Source organism: Parambassis ranga, chromosome 2 (genome assembly GCF_900634625.1).
Source record: "Parambassis ranga chromosome 2, fParRan2.1, whole genome shotgun sequence".
Taxonomy (NCBI): domain Eukaryota; kingdom Metazoa; phylum Chordata; class Actinopteri; family Ambassidae; genus Parambassis; species Parambassis ranga.
In genome coordinates, this window is record NC_041023.1 from 13,117,311 (window position 1) to 13,133,585 (window position 16,275).

General features: G+C 40.9%; 1 protein-coding gene across 1 annotated transcript in view; it reads right to left on the reverse strand.

Annotated features, from left to right (window-relative positions):
• Positions 1-1,299: 1,299 nt before the first annotated feature.
• csmd2 (CUB and Sushi multiple domains 2) overlaps positions 1,300-16,275 on the reverse strand; it is a 189,896-nt gene continuing 174,920 nt past the window's right edge. The window contains exons 57-71 of the mRNA XM_028432810.1: positions 16,076-16,249; positions 14,748-14,930; positions 12,803-12,979; positions 10,956-11,135; positions 10,622-10,795; positions 10,240-10,413; positions 8,583-8,656; positions 7,955-8,066; positions 7,621-7,800; positions 6,203-6,277; positions 5,780-5,941; positions 5,105-5,217; positions 4,430-4,517; positions 2,547-2,679; positions 1,300-1,459 (exon numbers count right to left, since the gene is read on the reverse strand). Of these exons, the coding sequence (XP_028288611.1) occupies positions 1,300-1,459; positions 2,547-2,679; positions 4,430-4,517; positions 5,105-5,217; positions 5,780-5,941; positions 6,203-6,277; positions 7,621-7,800; positions 7,955-8,066; positions 8,583-8,656; positions 10,240-10,413; positions 10,622-10,795; positions 10,956-11,135; positions 12,803-12,979; positions 14,748-14,930; positions 16,076-16,249 (2,159 nt within the window). The remainder of the gene's footprint in view (positions 1,460-2,546; positions 2,680-4,429; positions 4,518-5,104; positions 5,218-5,779; positions 5,942-6,202; positions 6,278-7,620; positions 7,801-7,954; positions 8,067-8,582; positions 8,657-10,239; positions 10,414-10,621; positions 10,796-10,955; positions 11,136-12,802; positions 12,980-14,747; positions 14,931-16,075; positions 16,250-16,275) is intronic.

Genomic DNA, 16,275 nt, shown 5'->3' on the forward strand with positions numbered 1-16,275 from the left:
CACAAATCTCTCTCTATAACCTCACTAAGTGCTTTTTTTCAGCAGCTCTAGCTACCTTTTAACCCCTGCTCTGGACACGGCTGCCTCGGCAAGCACAATTTCATCCCTGCTACACACACACACACACACACACACACACACACACAAAAGAGGAGCTCAAAAAGTAATGATAAGAGTGTGTGTTTTCAACATGGCCTTCAAAACTCACTGAATTTTTAATTCAACCTCAGCCACTAACTCGGGGCCTTGAAACCTTTAAACAGCCTCAGGAGCGGAGAGTTGGGAGAAAACCAGGGATCCCAATTACTCGTCACATAAAGCAAGCAGCATTTTGAAAAAGAAAGAAAGACTTATGGAAAACAATTAAAACGGTCCTGACTGTCTCTCTGTTCGACTCACATGGGTCAACGTGTGGAGGGGGGTCCGCCATACAGTTCACTTGCACAGAGATCTCCGTTAGCTACAGTTGACCATAAAATTCCCTTTGGGTTTAGGCGGAGGGCGGTGAGAAAAGTCATCACAGCTTTGCTTCCAGCGGTGCTCCTGCCAGCTGCAGTGTTATCTGGAAGCTTTTCCTCAAAATATGGAAAATGACCAAGAAACCATGTAAAGTTACAAAAAAAGCTTCTTTGTTGTTGGCATTTGTTACAGTTGGTGCTGTCTTCACACGGTTTCTTTTTTTTTTCTCCTGCAGGTAAGAGCCACTGGAGATGTTTGTTGAAGGTGTTTCAGCAAATAAAATGATATTTGTCTTGCCCTCTGCTGAAGGAACTACAGATGTCCTCTGGTGGCAGGCAGGCGAGGATGTGGTGTACCTCTCCTGCCCTAACTGAATTAAGGATGCAACAAAGGATGATTGCGTAGGAGGAGAGATGAGCACGGTGGGGGATGGGGCACGGAAGGGACAGAGAAGAAAATATTCATAGAAAATTGGAGAAAACAAAAGATGGTTTGAGAGGATGGAGATGATTAACAAAGAAGTCATTAGAGAGGAATTAATATTCTCATCAGTGTTAACAATATATACATACAAGCAAACCAAATGAAAAATGAGCGACATATCAAAGTGTATGCAGTCTTTAGGGACACTAAAAAAAGCTGAGGTTGAAAAGTGGATTCTGAGAAACTGTGTCTTGCTTCAGCAGTTTTGATGCCTTACATGTGCGATTAGCTCAAGCTACCCATAAGGATGATAACTTAATCTGCTCTCAGAGAAATGTGAAGCCTGAAGTCCTTTCTGAAACACGCAGGCAGATGACCCACTGCTGTCTTGACTCTTACCTCTGGAGGAAGCAGTTGCTATACAGCTGTGCACACTGTGCTGACTGTGAACTCTGTCTCGTTGGCCATGATGTCAGTGGGCTGGATGTTGCGGTCATACATAGGGTTCTCGAACGTAGCTCGTCCATTAGTGTTCTCGTGGCCCACGTAACCATTGAATGGGACTTTGGGTCTTCTTCTGAAAAGGAAATGCATTTGTACCATAAATACAGAGGAGTCCACTATATGGGAGAGACAAGTAGAGAATTGATTGAACACATTTGTTGAAATGGTGGGGTGAGCGTCACATGTGCAAAGATGCTTTGTCAATACTTCAATCTGTCTCACTGTTATGAAGCAGTTAGTTTTCTAGGCAGGGAGTAGGTTTCTCTGTTTATTACAGAGGATGAGTCTCTAATATTGAAGTCAATATGTGCCTTAGTGACTTGTTAAAAATCAATATTCCAGGTAATGTATTTTGAGAGATGAATACAAATTTCAATTTCAACAGAACTCAACAAGAAAAGTCTTAAAGTAGCTTAAAGTAACTGTCTACCTGTTCTGGCAGCAACAGTAACTACATAAACACTGTGGACATATTGGTATGATGCTGGACTGTCTGTAGCTCCTATGTGGTAACAACTAAGCTTGGGCCTAAAAGAGGAAACTGTGCACTGAGGAAAATGCGCAGATGGTCGACTTTAATTATGCAGCGCCCCACGTCCTAGTGTTGGTGTTGAACTTGAGAGACCAGAGGGACATAACAGTTACATAAGTTACATTATTTATATCAGCAAATAACACTAACTAGACTATATTGTCAACATATAACATGTATTAGCATTGCTGTGCATTTGAGGACTGAAAGAATAAAAACGACTTATATGAGCCACTGATGTTGCTGCGCTGCTTTAGTAGATGCACGCAGTCTGCCATTGCAGTATATATATTTTTGTAAGACTGCGATCCTTCCTCTCGGAAGATCTCGCATCGGAAACTTTTCTAAGTACACTTAAGATTTTGTACTCTCACATCTCAGTCACTATGGTGTGTGCCAGAGGTTGTCACCACAAGCACCAGATTTAAAATAAGATGTAATACAGAGAGATTTACCTGGTTCCGATGAGTTTAATGTGAACTCAACATTTAAAGGTTAAAACCCCATCAGTATTAAAACCCTATAAATATGCGGTGATTGAGTTTTTTCCATAACTATCAGGACTGAATCACTGTAAAATCTCTATGTAACACACCAATGTAAAATACGTTGATGATAGCAGCCTTACCTGTGTTTGTAGAGGTACAGAGCGAAGCCTGCAATGATCATGGCTATAAAAGGCACTAGGATGGCTGCCGCCACTGAACTGCTGTTAGAGGCAAAGTTGTAGCCTGGGTTGTCTCTGCTGGGATCTAAACTCTCTGCAGAGAGAAGAAAGAAGTGAAATTATCCCCCCTACTTTCTTCACAGAAAATACTTAACAATGCATTTAGGCAAATATACAGCACAATAATATAATAATGTGTAATGGACACATAAAGTGACCAGGGCTCCTGCATTTATATACAACACTGAGCAGCCTAAACAGACTTTTAAAGTTGATTTCTATGCTTTAATTTCATTCCTCCCCCCTGGGAATGTCAAATCCCATTATTCCAACAATGACTCTTAATTACTGACATCAATGGCCGACAGCTATTAACTCATTTCAGATTCATTCTCCAATTTATAGAGGTGTGAGTCTGCAACAGCAACAGTGGAGGAGTGACAGCCCACCTGTTTGCAACAGAATGCCAAAAAAGCTCCAATAAAGGACGAGTGACAAACAAGAAGGAATTCAATTAGTGGGTTCTGTGTTGTTTGCCAATCAACCCCCTGCTGCATGAGTGCGAGTGCATGAACAGATGCACAAACACACTCACACAGGCAAACTCCACTTGCAGTAACGCCACCGCAGAGTTAAAACAAAACATGAAATGTCGACAAATTAAGTAGGATTATTTCTGAGACCCAGCTTCCCAGACTCACATTCATTTTCTCTTATACACACTTAACACGCGTACACATGAATAGCCGAAGCCCTCTGTATTAATGAAGAGCTGTTTGCTCAATCAGTGAGCTGTGGTGGGGTGATGGGAGGGTGGGGGAGTGGGAAGGGGTCTGCACCTGCTGTTCAAGCACCTTTCTCATTACAGCAAATTTTCACATCCACTTTCACCGAGCATACACACGCTTAATCTATGTTAACACAGCGTACCTTCATGCTCAATTCCAAATTCTTGGTTATGTCTGATTTGTCTTTGTACACTTATGCTCGACACTTTTGTCTTCCAGCCAATATGGCAGCCTCTCAAGAATGAACCTTTGATTTTTAAAAAGCTGCCAAATACCTGTTAAATATGTCACCCTAATTTGCAAATAGAAGGCAGCAAAAGCAGCAGCACTGGCAAGAGCTATGTAAGAATTTTAGAAATACAAGATCTTTGAGCAGATAAAGAAGAAATTCAGATGCAGCTGTTTAACTTAACTTAGATGAGCAGAATGTTGGTTTCTTTGTTTGATTGAATGTAATTTTATTGTCATCATACTAATACTCAGGTACACAATACTGTCTACTGTCTTACTGTAAGTCTTGTGCAGTAGTACAACATAGTGTGGGGAGTGCAGTCTCACACACAGACACACACAGACACACACTGAAGGATCAAAGGAACTGTAACAAAAATCAGACTGTGGAGGATCACGTGGATAAGATTTCTAGGTCACAAAAAGAATTTATGGATAGCTTTTTGAGGGGGGAAAAGTTCAATACCCCTGACAGCATAGTTGAGGACACTGACAGAAATGCAGGAAAGAATGGATGATATTTACTGTATTAAAACTGCAAGGCACTTGGCAAAGGCTCCACAGGCATCAACACATAACTCCCAGGGGATAGATTTTGTATAGCTGTGAAAGGGTATCCCATCATTTTTCTGTCCATTATCTGTGTTTATCTAAGTCTGCTGCATTCACAGCCAAATGTGTCTGGCTAAATGAATATCAAGCACAGCCTGCATAATACATTTTGTATGAGCAGCTAAACTTAAGGACATTACACATAATTGCGGTCTTCCTCAGGAGGCCGATTGGTCAGAGGTTTTTATAACCAAGTGGACAGCACAGACTCACCCAATCTCTGGAGACCAAACTGTCCAAAGCCTTTTCCTCTGACAAATCCCTGGTACACAAAGGAATTGGATGAAGAGATGTAGGACACCTAGAGAGAGAGGAATTGAAGACAGACACTTTATGTGTCATATCCAGGCTTTACAAAGGAGCGTATCATCAAAGTGTCAGCAGCTGGTGCGCGCAGAAAATGAAATATCATGTCAAAGAGAACTGAGAGCCACTCTTATGGCTGACATTTAATGTCAAACATAAACACACTCATCCACGCTGCACACAAGCAAGCATGGTTGTAACACAACAGGAAGGCTCTATCTATCTCATGAAATGTGTACATAAAAACACACAAGAAGAACACGGCAGCACAGACAACCACATACACTGTACAGTGACCTGCTTTTTTAATTAAATCGGTAGAGTGTGTATTAGAGGTGCCTGAGGTTGGGGGATAATATGGTAGAGAGGAGTGAGGGGGGTCTGCAGAGTCCTGATTACCAGGCAATGATTTAACTGACATTTTAATTAAAGTGAAAACTCTCGGTGGGCCCTCCATCTCCCTAGAGTGACAAGGTTAGTGTGCATGTGTGTGAGCTTGTGTGTGTTTGTGCGTGTGATGTAACATCTCTGCAAGTACAAAAAGAGGCGTTGTGTTGAACCTGACCCTGCATTTGTACTTACATGTCCGTCAAGGGCCCAGTTGTCTATTTTGAACTTGTTGACAAAGATCTCCACAGGGCCTCTGATCTGGTGGACCTGTAGCAGCAGCTGCGCTTCCTCCCTCTTATATGTTCCTAAAAAAAAAGACACACAGTTACCACCTAACATTTATTACAAGATGAACAACGTGATTTGTGACAAGAAATCAGATTCTTATCACATTGTGTAATTTTTTCCACTTCTGAATGATGCTGTTTTTTAGTTTATGGACAAGAAAGGTGTGGTACAAAGAGGGTTTTTGGCTACAAACAGAATCAATTAATGTAGGTTAGAGTATTGCTTTGTCAGAGGGAAACTGCAAAATAAACTGATAAAATCCCAGGTGACAATATCTTGAAAGCTTAATGACAACATTTTTACAAGTACAAAGTGTCAACATGACTTTCTACACATTGTGCAACTCAGTGGGGGTTGTGATAAAGACTGATAACACCCAGGTACAGAGGAGTGTCCAGGCTGTTACTGAAGCAAATTTGCATCTTAATGATCACAGCTGCAGTGTGATTACTGCATGCCAGTAGAAAAAAAGTGCAAAAAAAAATCCAAGCAACAATGATCTACCGCATGCACATATTACCACATTTAGTCCTTGGCTGATATAATCTGAGTTATGTGGATGATAATGTCTGTACCCACCTGCCAGTTTAAGTTCCACTCCGCTGTGGTCGATGAGTGTTCCATTCACCCGGTTGCTAAAGGGTTCAAAGGCAGTGATGCTAAGCATAGCTGGCTGCTTCTTTCCCAGATACTCATAGGATCCCCTCCAGAGGGAGTTCTTAGCAAACACACCACCAGGGACTACAAGACAGAAGAGGACAGAAAGAAGTCTTTATATAATGACTGGTTTTATCGAGAGGTAGTCAAGAACAGATCGACACAGACTAACCCTTACCCAGGCAGTGCTATTAGCTCAAGGTGTTATTATTTTACTAATTATAACATTTAAAACTGTGAAATCAGAGAAGTGGTTTTAGATAATAGGGGTTCGTTGTGACCAAATTTCTTATTCTCTTAAATATTGTAATTGAGATGAATACTTGTCATAAATGAAATAAGTACCAGACTGACCTGGTAATTTTGAGGGAGGCTCCTGCACTGTCCCCACTGGGCTCTTACCACTTGGCCGATTATCAGCTGAAAAGCAAGGCACACAGAATTAACAGATAAAAATACCAACTGGTACATAAATATAGCACATACCTCAGGAAGTAAGAGTTAAAAATGTGTTCTTTAATCAGATCTAAGGTAATTGTAGAGGATATCACCATCAGCATTTCCCGTTCCTGACTAAAAACCCCTCTGGTGGTCACAGTGAGGGCTTCCAGTGACCAGACTACGACCAAATACAAAGTTTCACAGTTTCAACTGAAGCAATTTAATAATGCCTTACGGCTCATATGGGGCTGCAGGACTATATCACAGTAGTAAACATACACCCACACAAACAGTAAGGTGGGCTTTACTTGTAACCACAAACAAAGACAGGTATATTGATGGTAGTTTATGTGCACAGAAATGAGATAAATATATACAGATAAAAAAACACACACACATGAACACGCACACACAAACTCGCATAGCCTTGTACTTTATTAGCTGCCAGTCTTTTGAGCTGCCCTTCCATCACTGTGCCCACAGGCACTGTTAATATCCTGCATGTCTTAAGGCCAGTGCGCTTTCTTGTCTTCACTCTTAATGGCGTGGCCTTAAAAATACCCATCACCCTATATATTTCAGCAACAGCTTGACGTGGAATCCATCACATGGATATCCTGCTCCACTCCTCTTTTAGCCATTAGGAACCCTCTGTGGTAGATAATTGTGTATCAATTGCTCTTTTTTTCCTATATGTATTTAGGCCAGTGCTTGATGTGTCTTAATGGCAGTCTATTTGTCTGGTAGACCTTGTTAACACTGCCTCACCATTTGTAAGAGGTACTTCTGCTAACCTAATCAATGGGATGCATTGGCCTAATCAGGTTTTGCACCCTTTTTACTGTTTCAAAGCTTGTGTGTATGAGTCAGCGTGTGTGTTAATTCCATGTAGCCAAATGTGTGATTGATGGGCCATCCTACTCTGGCATGTGTCTGAGAATAAGCAAGTGGTACCAAAGTCATTCATCAACATTAGGTAAAGCCACAGTTTCAACAACCCGAGACACCAAAGGCTGTAACTACCCCAGTGTTGACATCAAATGGCCATTATAGAGTGTTTTAACTATCTAATACATCCACCTTAATGGAAAAAGCAGTTGCACATATATACAATAAAATAATATACTATATGATAAGATAATATCTATTGTCATTGTAACATTTACAATGAAATTCAAGTGCCATCCAGTCAGTGCATCAATTCATATAAATGAAATATGCAGCCTTATGCATTCATAACATGCATATGTCAGGCAGAAAATAGTGCTTGTGTTTTCATATTCCATATTATGTTTCTCTTATGACTGTAGCCCTCTATTTACCTGCGCACAGTGGCGGTTTCCCTGACCAGCTACCATCAGACCTGCATGTCCTGTGCTCTGATCCGCCGGCCAAGTAGAAGCTAGGCTGACACGTATAGATCAGCGTGTAGCCAAGGGATGGCAGCTCAATGGCTCTCACATCAGCCTGGGCTGGCAGCTCTGGCTGGCTGCAGTGGTGTGCTGGACAGAGCAGGAAAGAAAAAGGTTTAAAGTGACACAAAATAAATAAAAATGTGTTTTTTAGAGAGTCAGGGTGAGGTGTAGAGGCCAGTAATAGTACTTAGGATATGTAGGCATTTTGAGTAATGCAAAATTGAACACACTGTGTTCTTACCAATGCACTCAGGCTGAAACCCACTCCACGTGAGGTTAGGCAGACATGTGCGGGTGATGGAGCCCTGCAGTAAGTAGCCCTTTCTGCAGCTGAAGAACATGGTGCTGCTGATCTGTTGAGATAGTGTTAATAACATCAGGCACAGAGAATACAATTTAATAATGAACACTTGAGCCTGCTCTTCTGAATGAACATTACATTTCAAAAGAAAAACATATTTCCTTAGATTTTACACCCTTGTCTTCACATATTAATGTAAGTGTAACAGTAACCTGGATGGGTAATGACAGGACACAGATAAACATATGAACTGGTGTCTTCAATTATAATGAAATTAATTACATTTTTGCTTGAACCATATTGGCTATATCAATAAATTCTAAACACAAAATAAAATTATCAAAAATAAATAAAGCAGAATGTCCAAAAGCTGAGGTGGTGTGCTAACACCAATATTGCAAGTGATTGATTGATTGAACTTTGAATTCCACACTGGCAAAATAACAGTAATAGAAAGGGGAAATACACATTAAGGTATATAGGTAAAAGGAAAAATGCCCTTTGGGGATTTAATTTGATTTTTGTTCTATATATGAATTCAATTTCCTGTGTGACCACATTTTCACACCTGGTAGCCTTGAGTGTTGTTCTGATTTCCAAAGAGAGGAGTGCCAGGATCTCCGCAGGTAGTGTGACTAGGATCTGAAATACATACAGGGATTCTTTAATAACAATTCTCACATTAAAGCAGGCATCATTTCATAAATGCAACTGTGCAGTAGGCACTTTGGATTCTAATCCATCACTCAAAAAAAAACATTCATCTGGAGTGATAAGAATCTATCTTGAGGGACAAAAAAAGGATGAGATGGCCTCCAACAGATGGTGTGATTTCAGCTTCTTTGAATATACCTCAGATTACAAAAGGGGATATAGGGCACTGGGACTGACTAATACCAGAGAAGATGCTAAGTAAAAATAGTTATGGCCTTTTTTAAATTGCATCTTAAGGTTAATTTCCTAGTTTCAAACTTTTGCAGGAATTCCAAAGTGTCTAATGACAAATGGATATACATCAGCGTACAGTCACTGCATGGGAAATTACATCTTTCAGATATGGTATGAAATATTGACAGTGGGAATGAAGCCCATAAATATGTGTATGTGTGCACAACCAGGTATGTACACACATGCCAGCACATGCACAAACTACACAAATCATGCAAAAGCTTTTATTTGTGCTCAGAGCATATATCACTGCACACCCTGTTAGCTCACATATGTATTATATTGACAAAATCAAAAATTAATAGTACACTACTTGTGAAATTATTATTGCATCCTACAGTGTGGTGAAAATGTATCTTAAAACTTAGCTACCAAAGGATACAAAACACACATTTGTATAAATAATTTAGTACAAAAAAACAAAGTACAAGAAAAACTCTTGAGGTTGAATAAGATGCCACAAGAGGCCAGTCTTCACAGTTAATTGAGAATTGTTGAAGGAAGCAGCAGTAGCTACACTCCATAAATATGCAAGACCTTTTACTTTTAATTGATTGAATCACACTAAATCTTAATTGAACGTTTTCTACTTGTCAGTGACCATGGTCAACTTTGAAAGTGGCTGATAAATGATGCAGGAGTAGTGGAGTTACTTTAAACTATAATGAATTCATTGTAACACTAACAGTTAGCAGTCCAAAGGTTGGAATGTGTGCATGTTTTACAGTGATTCAAATGTCAAAACAAACCTGAGGGCTGAAAAGAAGGTTTTTTATTTCCCCTACACAATGTGAGTCCTTAAAGGCAACATTCACATTAAGGATGTTTAAAGGGCCAGCTGTGTTTAAAAATGTTTGTCAATTGCAGCTAGTGTATGTTTCCTATCGATCTTCCATGATCAAAGATGAGTCAACACCATGATCATGTTTAAAATTACAACTTGCTATTTTGTTAAAAAGTCCACTGTGATCTGGGACTGCAGGATTTTCTACATTGTAAAGAACTTTTATCGTTATCAACTGAAAAACATGCTCTGAAATCAATAATATAAATGTTCAGAGTTGTTTCAATTAATTATGCAAGTCAGAATTGATTAAGTGACTCAATACAGCTTGTTTATCAGGACAAATGTTTGTTTTTTTGCAAGCTTTATTTCGTGGCTGGGAAGGGAGGATAATGGAATAGTCAGATAAAAAGTAAGTTTGTTTCATATGTGATACAGCGAATATAAAGGTCAACATGTGTGCTCAGCTTATGTAATTATGTATGAAGCTCACCTATACAAGAGGGCTGCGTGCCGCTCCAGGTGCCATCATACTGGCAGTATCTTCTAGCTGAACCAACCAGGACAAGTGGAGGGTCACAGGAGAAGGACACAGATGAGAGATAGGTGAAACCTCTGTCCTCCCTCCTCCCCTGTGCTGGGATCCCAGGGTCTCCACAGAACACAGCTGCAAAGATGGAGGAGGATGAAAGGAAGAGAGAAAAGGTGTTAATATGAGGTGACCCACAGCACATGTTGAGTTTTAATTGGATAGTTTCTAGTGGGGAAGAATCATCCCCACAGGGAACATACATCCTATACATATCAGGGGTAAAACAATGTCAGAGACGAATCATGACAGGTAATGTAATTCGTTTCAGTATGGTGCCACTTACGGAAGCACTGCGGTTTCTCTCCACTCCAGTTGCCGTTGCCCTGGCATGTTAACACAGTGGGGAGGGACAGCTGGTAACCTTGGTTGCAGGAGTAGCTGATGCTGGAGCCCCAGGTGAAATCTGTCCCGACGATCTGTCCATTAGGGATGGTTGGGGGTGGACCACACACGATCGCTACAAGGAGACAGAGACACAACAGGATTTCATTTACTACATTGAGCATGCTAGTTTCAGTGATGTTACGTGTACCTGTCTAAATAAAAGTCAAACAAAGACATGAAATCCATCCACTGACTCATACCATCATAGATCAGGTCATGCCACACAATTATACCTTTACAGAGAGGTTTTGTGCCATTCCAGGTGCGGTCTTTGGTGCAGATGAGAGAGGACGCCCGGTCAGCATCCATGGTGAACCCAGGAGAACACTGAAAGCTGACTGTGCGATTGTAAGAGAAATCATTCCCAAACCTCACTCCGTTACCTGGCACACCAGGATCACCACAGTTGATCACTGTGGAAAAAAATGGAGTGCAAACCTAAAATCAAAATTCAATTCCTTTTTTTTTTCAGACAGATGTAGCAGAACATAAGGACAAGAGACTTACATGCAAATTTTTGATAATGCACAGTGAGCTTGACAACTTTGTAGTGTATGATATAATGCACTGAACTGTACAGCTCGTTTGCATGCACAAGTCGTTCAAGTGCAGGAGATGCTGTGGACAATTCTGAATGTTCAAGGTTCAGCTTCCACAAAGAATGTATGTATGCTCTGTGAGTGTGGCACTGCAGGAGGAGACTATGGTGAAAAAATAAAGATTGTGCAAGATTTCTAAAAGCAACTCCTCCACTAAAGATCACAAACTTTTTAATCAATCATTATGTACGCAGTATATATGCCTAAATATAATATAAAAAAGAAGTGCTGATCCATTGATCACTCCCCGTTTAGAGTTTTAAGGGAGCAAAGCCACTAGTGCCACTTATGATGTGTATCCCTCCACAACCATTCCCTGAAGCTCTCTTCTTTATTGTACTTTTACATCCTGCAGGGGAAAACTGTGTAAATTGAGTAACAATAATGAGAATTCCACTGTGTAACTTGGCAACATCATAGCTCAGCACTGATACAAATGCCCAAAAAGAAAAAAATTAAAGTCACATGACAACTAATGCTAAGTTGCCTTGGGACAACAGGCATTGTGTTAAATATGCACATCCAACAAGTTCCAGCAAGATTCTAAGTAGGGTGAGGAAAGTGGGCCTCTTTGGAGGTGTAGTCTGACTCTCTCTGCCTAAGAAAGCACTTACACGTCCCACCAGGCTGGTAAGATCATGCTACTGCAAATTGTGCTACAATGCCTTTTTAGGGCCACTTACCCTGTAACAATACCTGGAGGGCCAAGATGCACTGAGATAATAACTCCTGTTGAATAACTTTATTTTCAGATGTCAAGCTGTCTTTTGACTTGCATGATGCCAGTGCAAACAGACACAGCAATGGCCTCTCCTAATAGGTGCATTTGTCATGTAAATGCTTAGCATGGAGTTTTTTTTCTCCCAAATCAATAGGAATCACTAAGTCAGAATTGCTCCGTTTCACATTTCTCTCCCTTGCTCAAGGTGTTCTGCCCAAATGCTTCAACATGTAGCCTTTCACTTCAATGGATTACTGAGTTCTGAAATCCATAATGGTGCTGCTTGAGGTTTTATCCTCTCCATTCAGAGGAAACTGGTTTTCTCAGTGACCTCTATTTGCTCAGGTTTCTTGGCTCCTTACAGCAGCTACATGTCTTTTGTGAGACACGGTGATAAAGGGCTGTCAGTCTGGCCTGCACCCTTTAAATAGACCTTGACTCAAACCAATTTTCTTCATACTAAGTGGATGAACCATTCATTACTACAACAGATGCCATTACAAGCAATTAATATGATTCCATGTTCTCGTACATTTCTTGTATAACCTTAAATGTCTTAAATATTACCCTGCATTTTCCTTCCCTACCAAGGCCTAGATACACTTTTTTTCTGCTAAGTGTAGAAAACTGTTGCAGTCTACATAAAAATGAGGCTTGCAAGGAGACAACTGGAAAAAAAGAGTATATTTAACTGGAACTTTCATTAAAGCAGACAAGAGATCTCAACTAGTCTGTTCTTTTTCTGAGAGCTGGTAATTACCTGAGCACTCTGGCATGTTGCCGGTCCAAGTCCCATTTACAGTGCAGTGTCGGGTAAGCAGTCCAGTAGAGTAGAAGCCCTCCCTGCAAGTGTAAGTGATTGATCTGGAAAAAGTTAGGCCATCATGGATAAGGATCTGGGCATTCCGTGGAGTTCCTGGATTTCCACAGGAAATCACTGAAAAAGAAAAGAGAGAGAGGGCAGGTGATAAGATTTGATAAGAGTGAAGTAAAAGTGGAGTGGGTCTGTGATACAAGGAAAGTTTACTTTTCCTTCTTACGTTCCTTTCATTTCACAGACTTTTATGTATTTCCCCATTTTAACCTATCTACCTGCTAACATATGTATCTATACAATATGTAGATTGATTTTTTACAGTAATCCCTGCCCTCTGTTCTTCTTCCACACATCCTACCACCCCCGTCTGGTCCCCTTGCTTTCTTCTCCATAAGTAACTGTGCTTTGATGGACACATCCTTTGCTCAGAAAATCCCTTGGTGTCTGTCGGGCCGCCAGCGATGGTTCTGTTCATTACAGTCTCCAGCTTGCCCCAGGCCCTTAGAACCCCGTGGGCATCGCCCTCCCATAATGACCAGATGTGGCCTGGCCCTTGAAGTCTGTGCCAACTGAGAACAGGTGGGCGACCTCGGCTAGTGGGCATACCACACATGCCAGAGAGGGAATTACATAGAGCGAGGGAAGGGAAAAGGGAGGGGGAAGTAAGGAGACAGGGTTGTGTGGGTGTATTGAGGGGGGTGTTAAGAGCACAAATCAAAACAACCTAAGAGACAGGATGATGTTTTTGGAAATAACACACTGTATACTGGGATTATTGAAGAAAAAGAGCCATGTTTGCCCTGAGCGTAAGAAATGGACAGGGGGAATGACACATAAGATGACTGCAGACAAAACTTCCCAACCAACAACATGTATCAAGTGTGCAAGAGAAGGAGAGAAAAGGGAAACAAGTTTTATAACTGTAACAACAAACTGAGATAAATTCCATAAAAAGAGGAACATTTTTCATTCTTTTGTTTAATCACTGTGCTGTGGTTTTATTGAGATCAGCTAGCTATGAAATCAAATATATTGCATTTCATATGTCCAGCTGTGTTTTTTCTTTAGCCCTGCATGGAGCGACATATGACAGAGAATTATTCTGAAATAAGGTTCGAGTGTATTGACGCATGATTTTTCCCCCATTTTTCCCTCAAGAAATCCCAAGATGTTCCGAAACCAGATGGGATATGTAATCCCAGCATCATCAGCATCAACTTCTGGTTCTGCCCCAGGGTCTGCAGCTGGACATGTCCAGAATATTCCAACAGTACAAATGAAGTAACCGTGATAAAAACTCTTGAACAACGTCACATGGAACAACTATTCTACTTGTAGCATTTTCCCTTAGATCCTCTCAACCAAAGCTCATGGCATTATGTGAGAACTGGAAGCTAAAAAGACTCATACACTGACAGCATCCATAGTTCTGTAGATACTATACCAAATAACCTCATTTCACTATCACCTCGGGAAAACCCTGGCATTTCTGCCCTTCTTAGCTTCAGGGAGCAACCTGTAAAAAAATATAACATCACAAACTGAATGTGTGATAATGCATGCCTCCTGAATAGGTCATAAAAAGACCAGATAGCCAGGAGCAGTGATTTTAGAACTTCATAGTCCCACAGAAACCACCACAGGACATGATAGTTTAATCCAAGAAACACATGTACATCTCAAGCAGACCTCCTTTAACCCCTACAGTATCTCAGCAAGGGTGAAGAGATGACGAGATGATCAATATATGTCTCATCCTAAAGTTTGATAATTTGTGAGAGCCTCCCTCATAGCACAAAAAAACACAAATCCCAGCAACTAAAACATCCTGTCCTTCCACCTCCCCATGTAAAATAAATACAGTGTAAATACATAATATCTTGTTTACCATGACACTCAGGTTGTGTGCCCATCCAGGTCCCGTTGGCCAGGCAAGTTCTTTCTGGTGAACCCTTTAGCATGTATCCAGGCTCACAGCTAAAACGGACGACGCTATTCACTGTAAACTCATCTCCCAGCCGGATACCGTGCACAGGAACACCTGGATCCCCACACAGGCCAGCAGAGTCTCCTGTAAATACAAAGAATACATGTAAGTGTGATAGGTTTAACACAGATTTTGAATGATGTATACAACTGGCATCATACCAGCTTCCTACACACCCTCCATATTTAAAATAAAAAACTATATGACATTTTCATTTTACTGCTCTGGTGTATACTTTGCACCTTGCTTCAATGATTCCAGGTCCTGCATTGAAAACAACCACAGACTGTTTAGTATTGATGTGTGCTGCTCTCTCCAGTTATTTTACAAGGCGCTGGTCAACATCACTTTAACAGCGCATCACTGGGAAAGTCGACCAAATCTTTATATATGGCTGTGTTTATTGCCTCTTGAGAACCCCAGTACTCCCTGGGATATATACTGTATATGAATGTCATGAATTATGACATTAAACTGCTTGACAGCTACTTTATTGTCACAAAGCTTGTGTTTGTGTAAATCTGTTTGGTTGTCACTGTCTTTGTATGTGTGTATTCATTGTCTCATCTTCCTGGATTTTTGCATGAATGGATGCCTATTTTGAATTTTGCATGCGCGACTATGGTTGGAGCTATGACGCAAATCACTGCTAGAAGAAAGGAGGGCCGGTGACTTTTTACTGCTTCATAACCCAGATGAGGCATGGGGACTGATGTTCCTCAGTCTAATGCGAGCGGATTAAAGCAGTTTTATGGAAGACACCCCTTTGCCCTTGAAGCTTGAGAATCAGAATCGTGTTTATTGCCATGTAAGTGAAGGGGATTAACATTACTAGGAATTTGCCTTAGTGATTGGTGCATACATAAGAACATATAATAATTAACATGAAATAAGATAGAACTAAGATAAAATTAAGGTAAATAAACTAAAGTAAGGCTAAATTGACATGGCATAACAGACATGACATAACAGACATACAATGAACAGAACATAAAATGAGTGGCGGAATGGCAAACATAGACCCTTATATGAACGAGTGGAACAGTGTAACAATGTAATTAATGTATAATGTAATTATTACATTATTACACTAGGAGCACACAGGCAACACCTTTGTGGGTCCATGTACTTCACCCATTGCCTGCCTAGACCCAGTCTTTTTTTGTTGGCCTGGTGTTATGTGGGGATTGGTGTGAGTGACCAGCCAGTCTGGGTGGAGTTTTCCATACCAGAGCAGTGTGGTGGGGACCCGCTCCACTGGCCGTCCAGCTGGCACATTCTTGTCGTATTTCCGATGATGGACCGCTGACCGATGCAGCTGTAGCGGATGACAGATCCTACTGTTCGACGCTCACCTGAGATCTGGGCGTAGGGTGGCACACTGGGGCGGTCACACAGCACCACTGTCCAATCAGAGCAGAGAAATGGT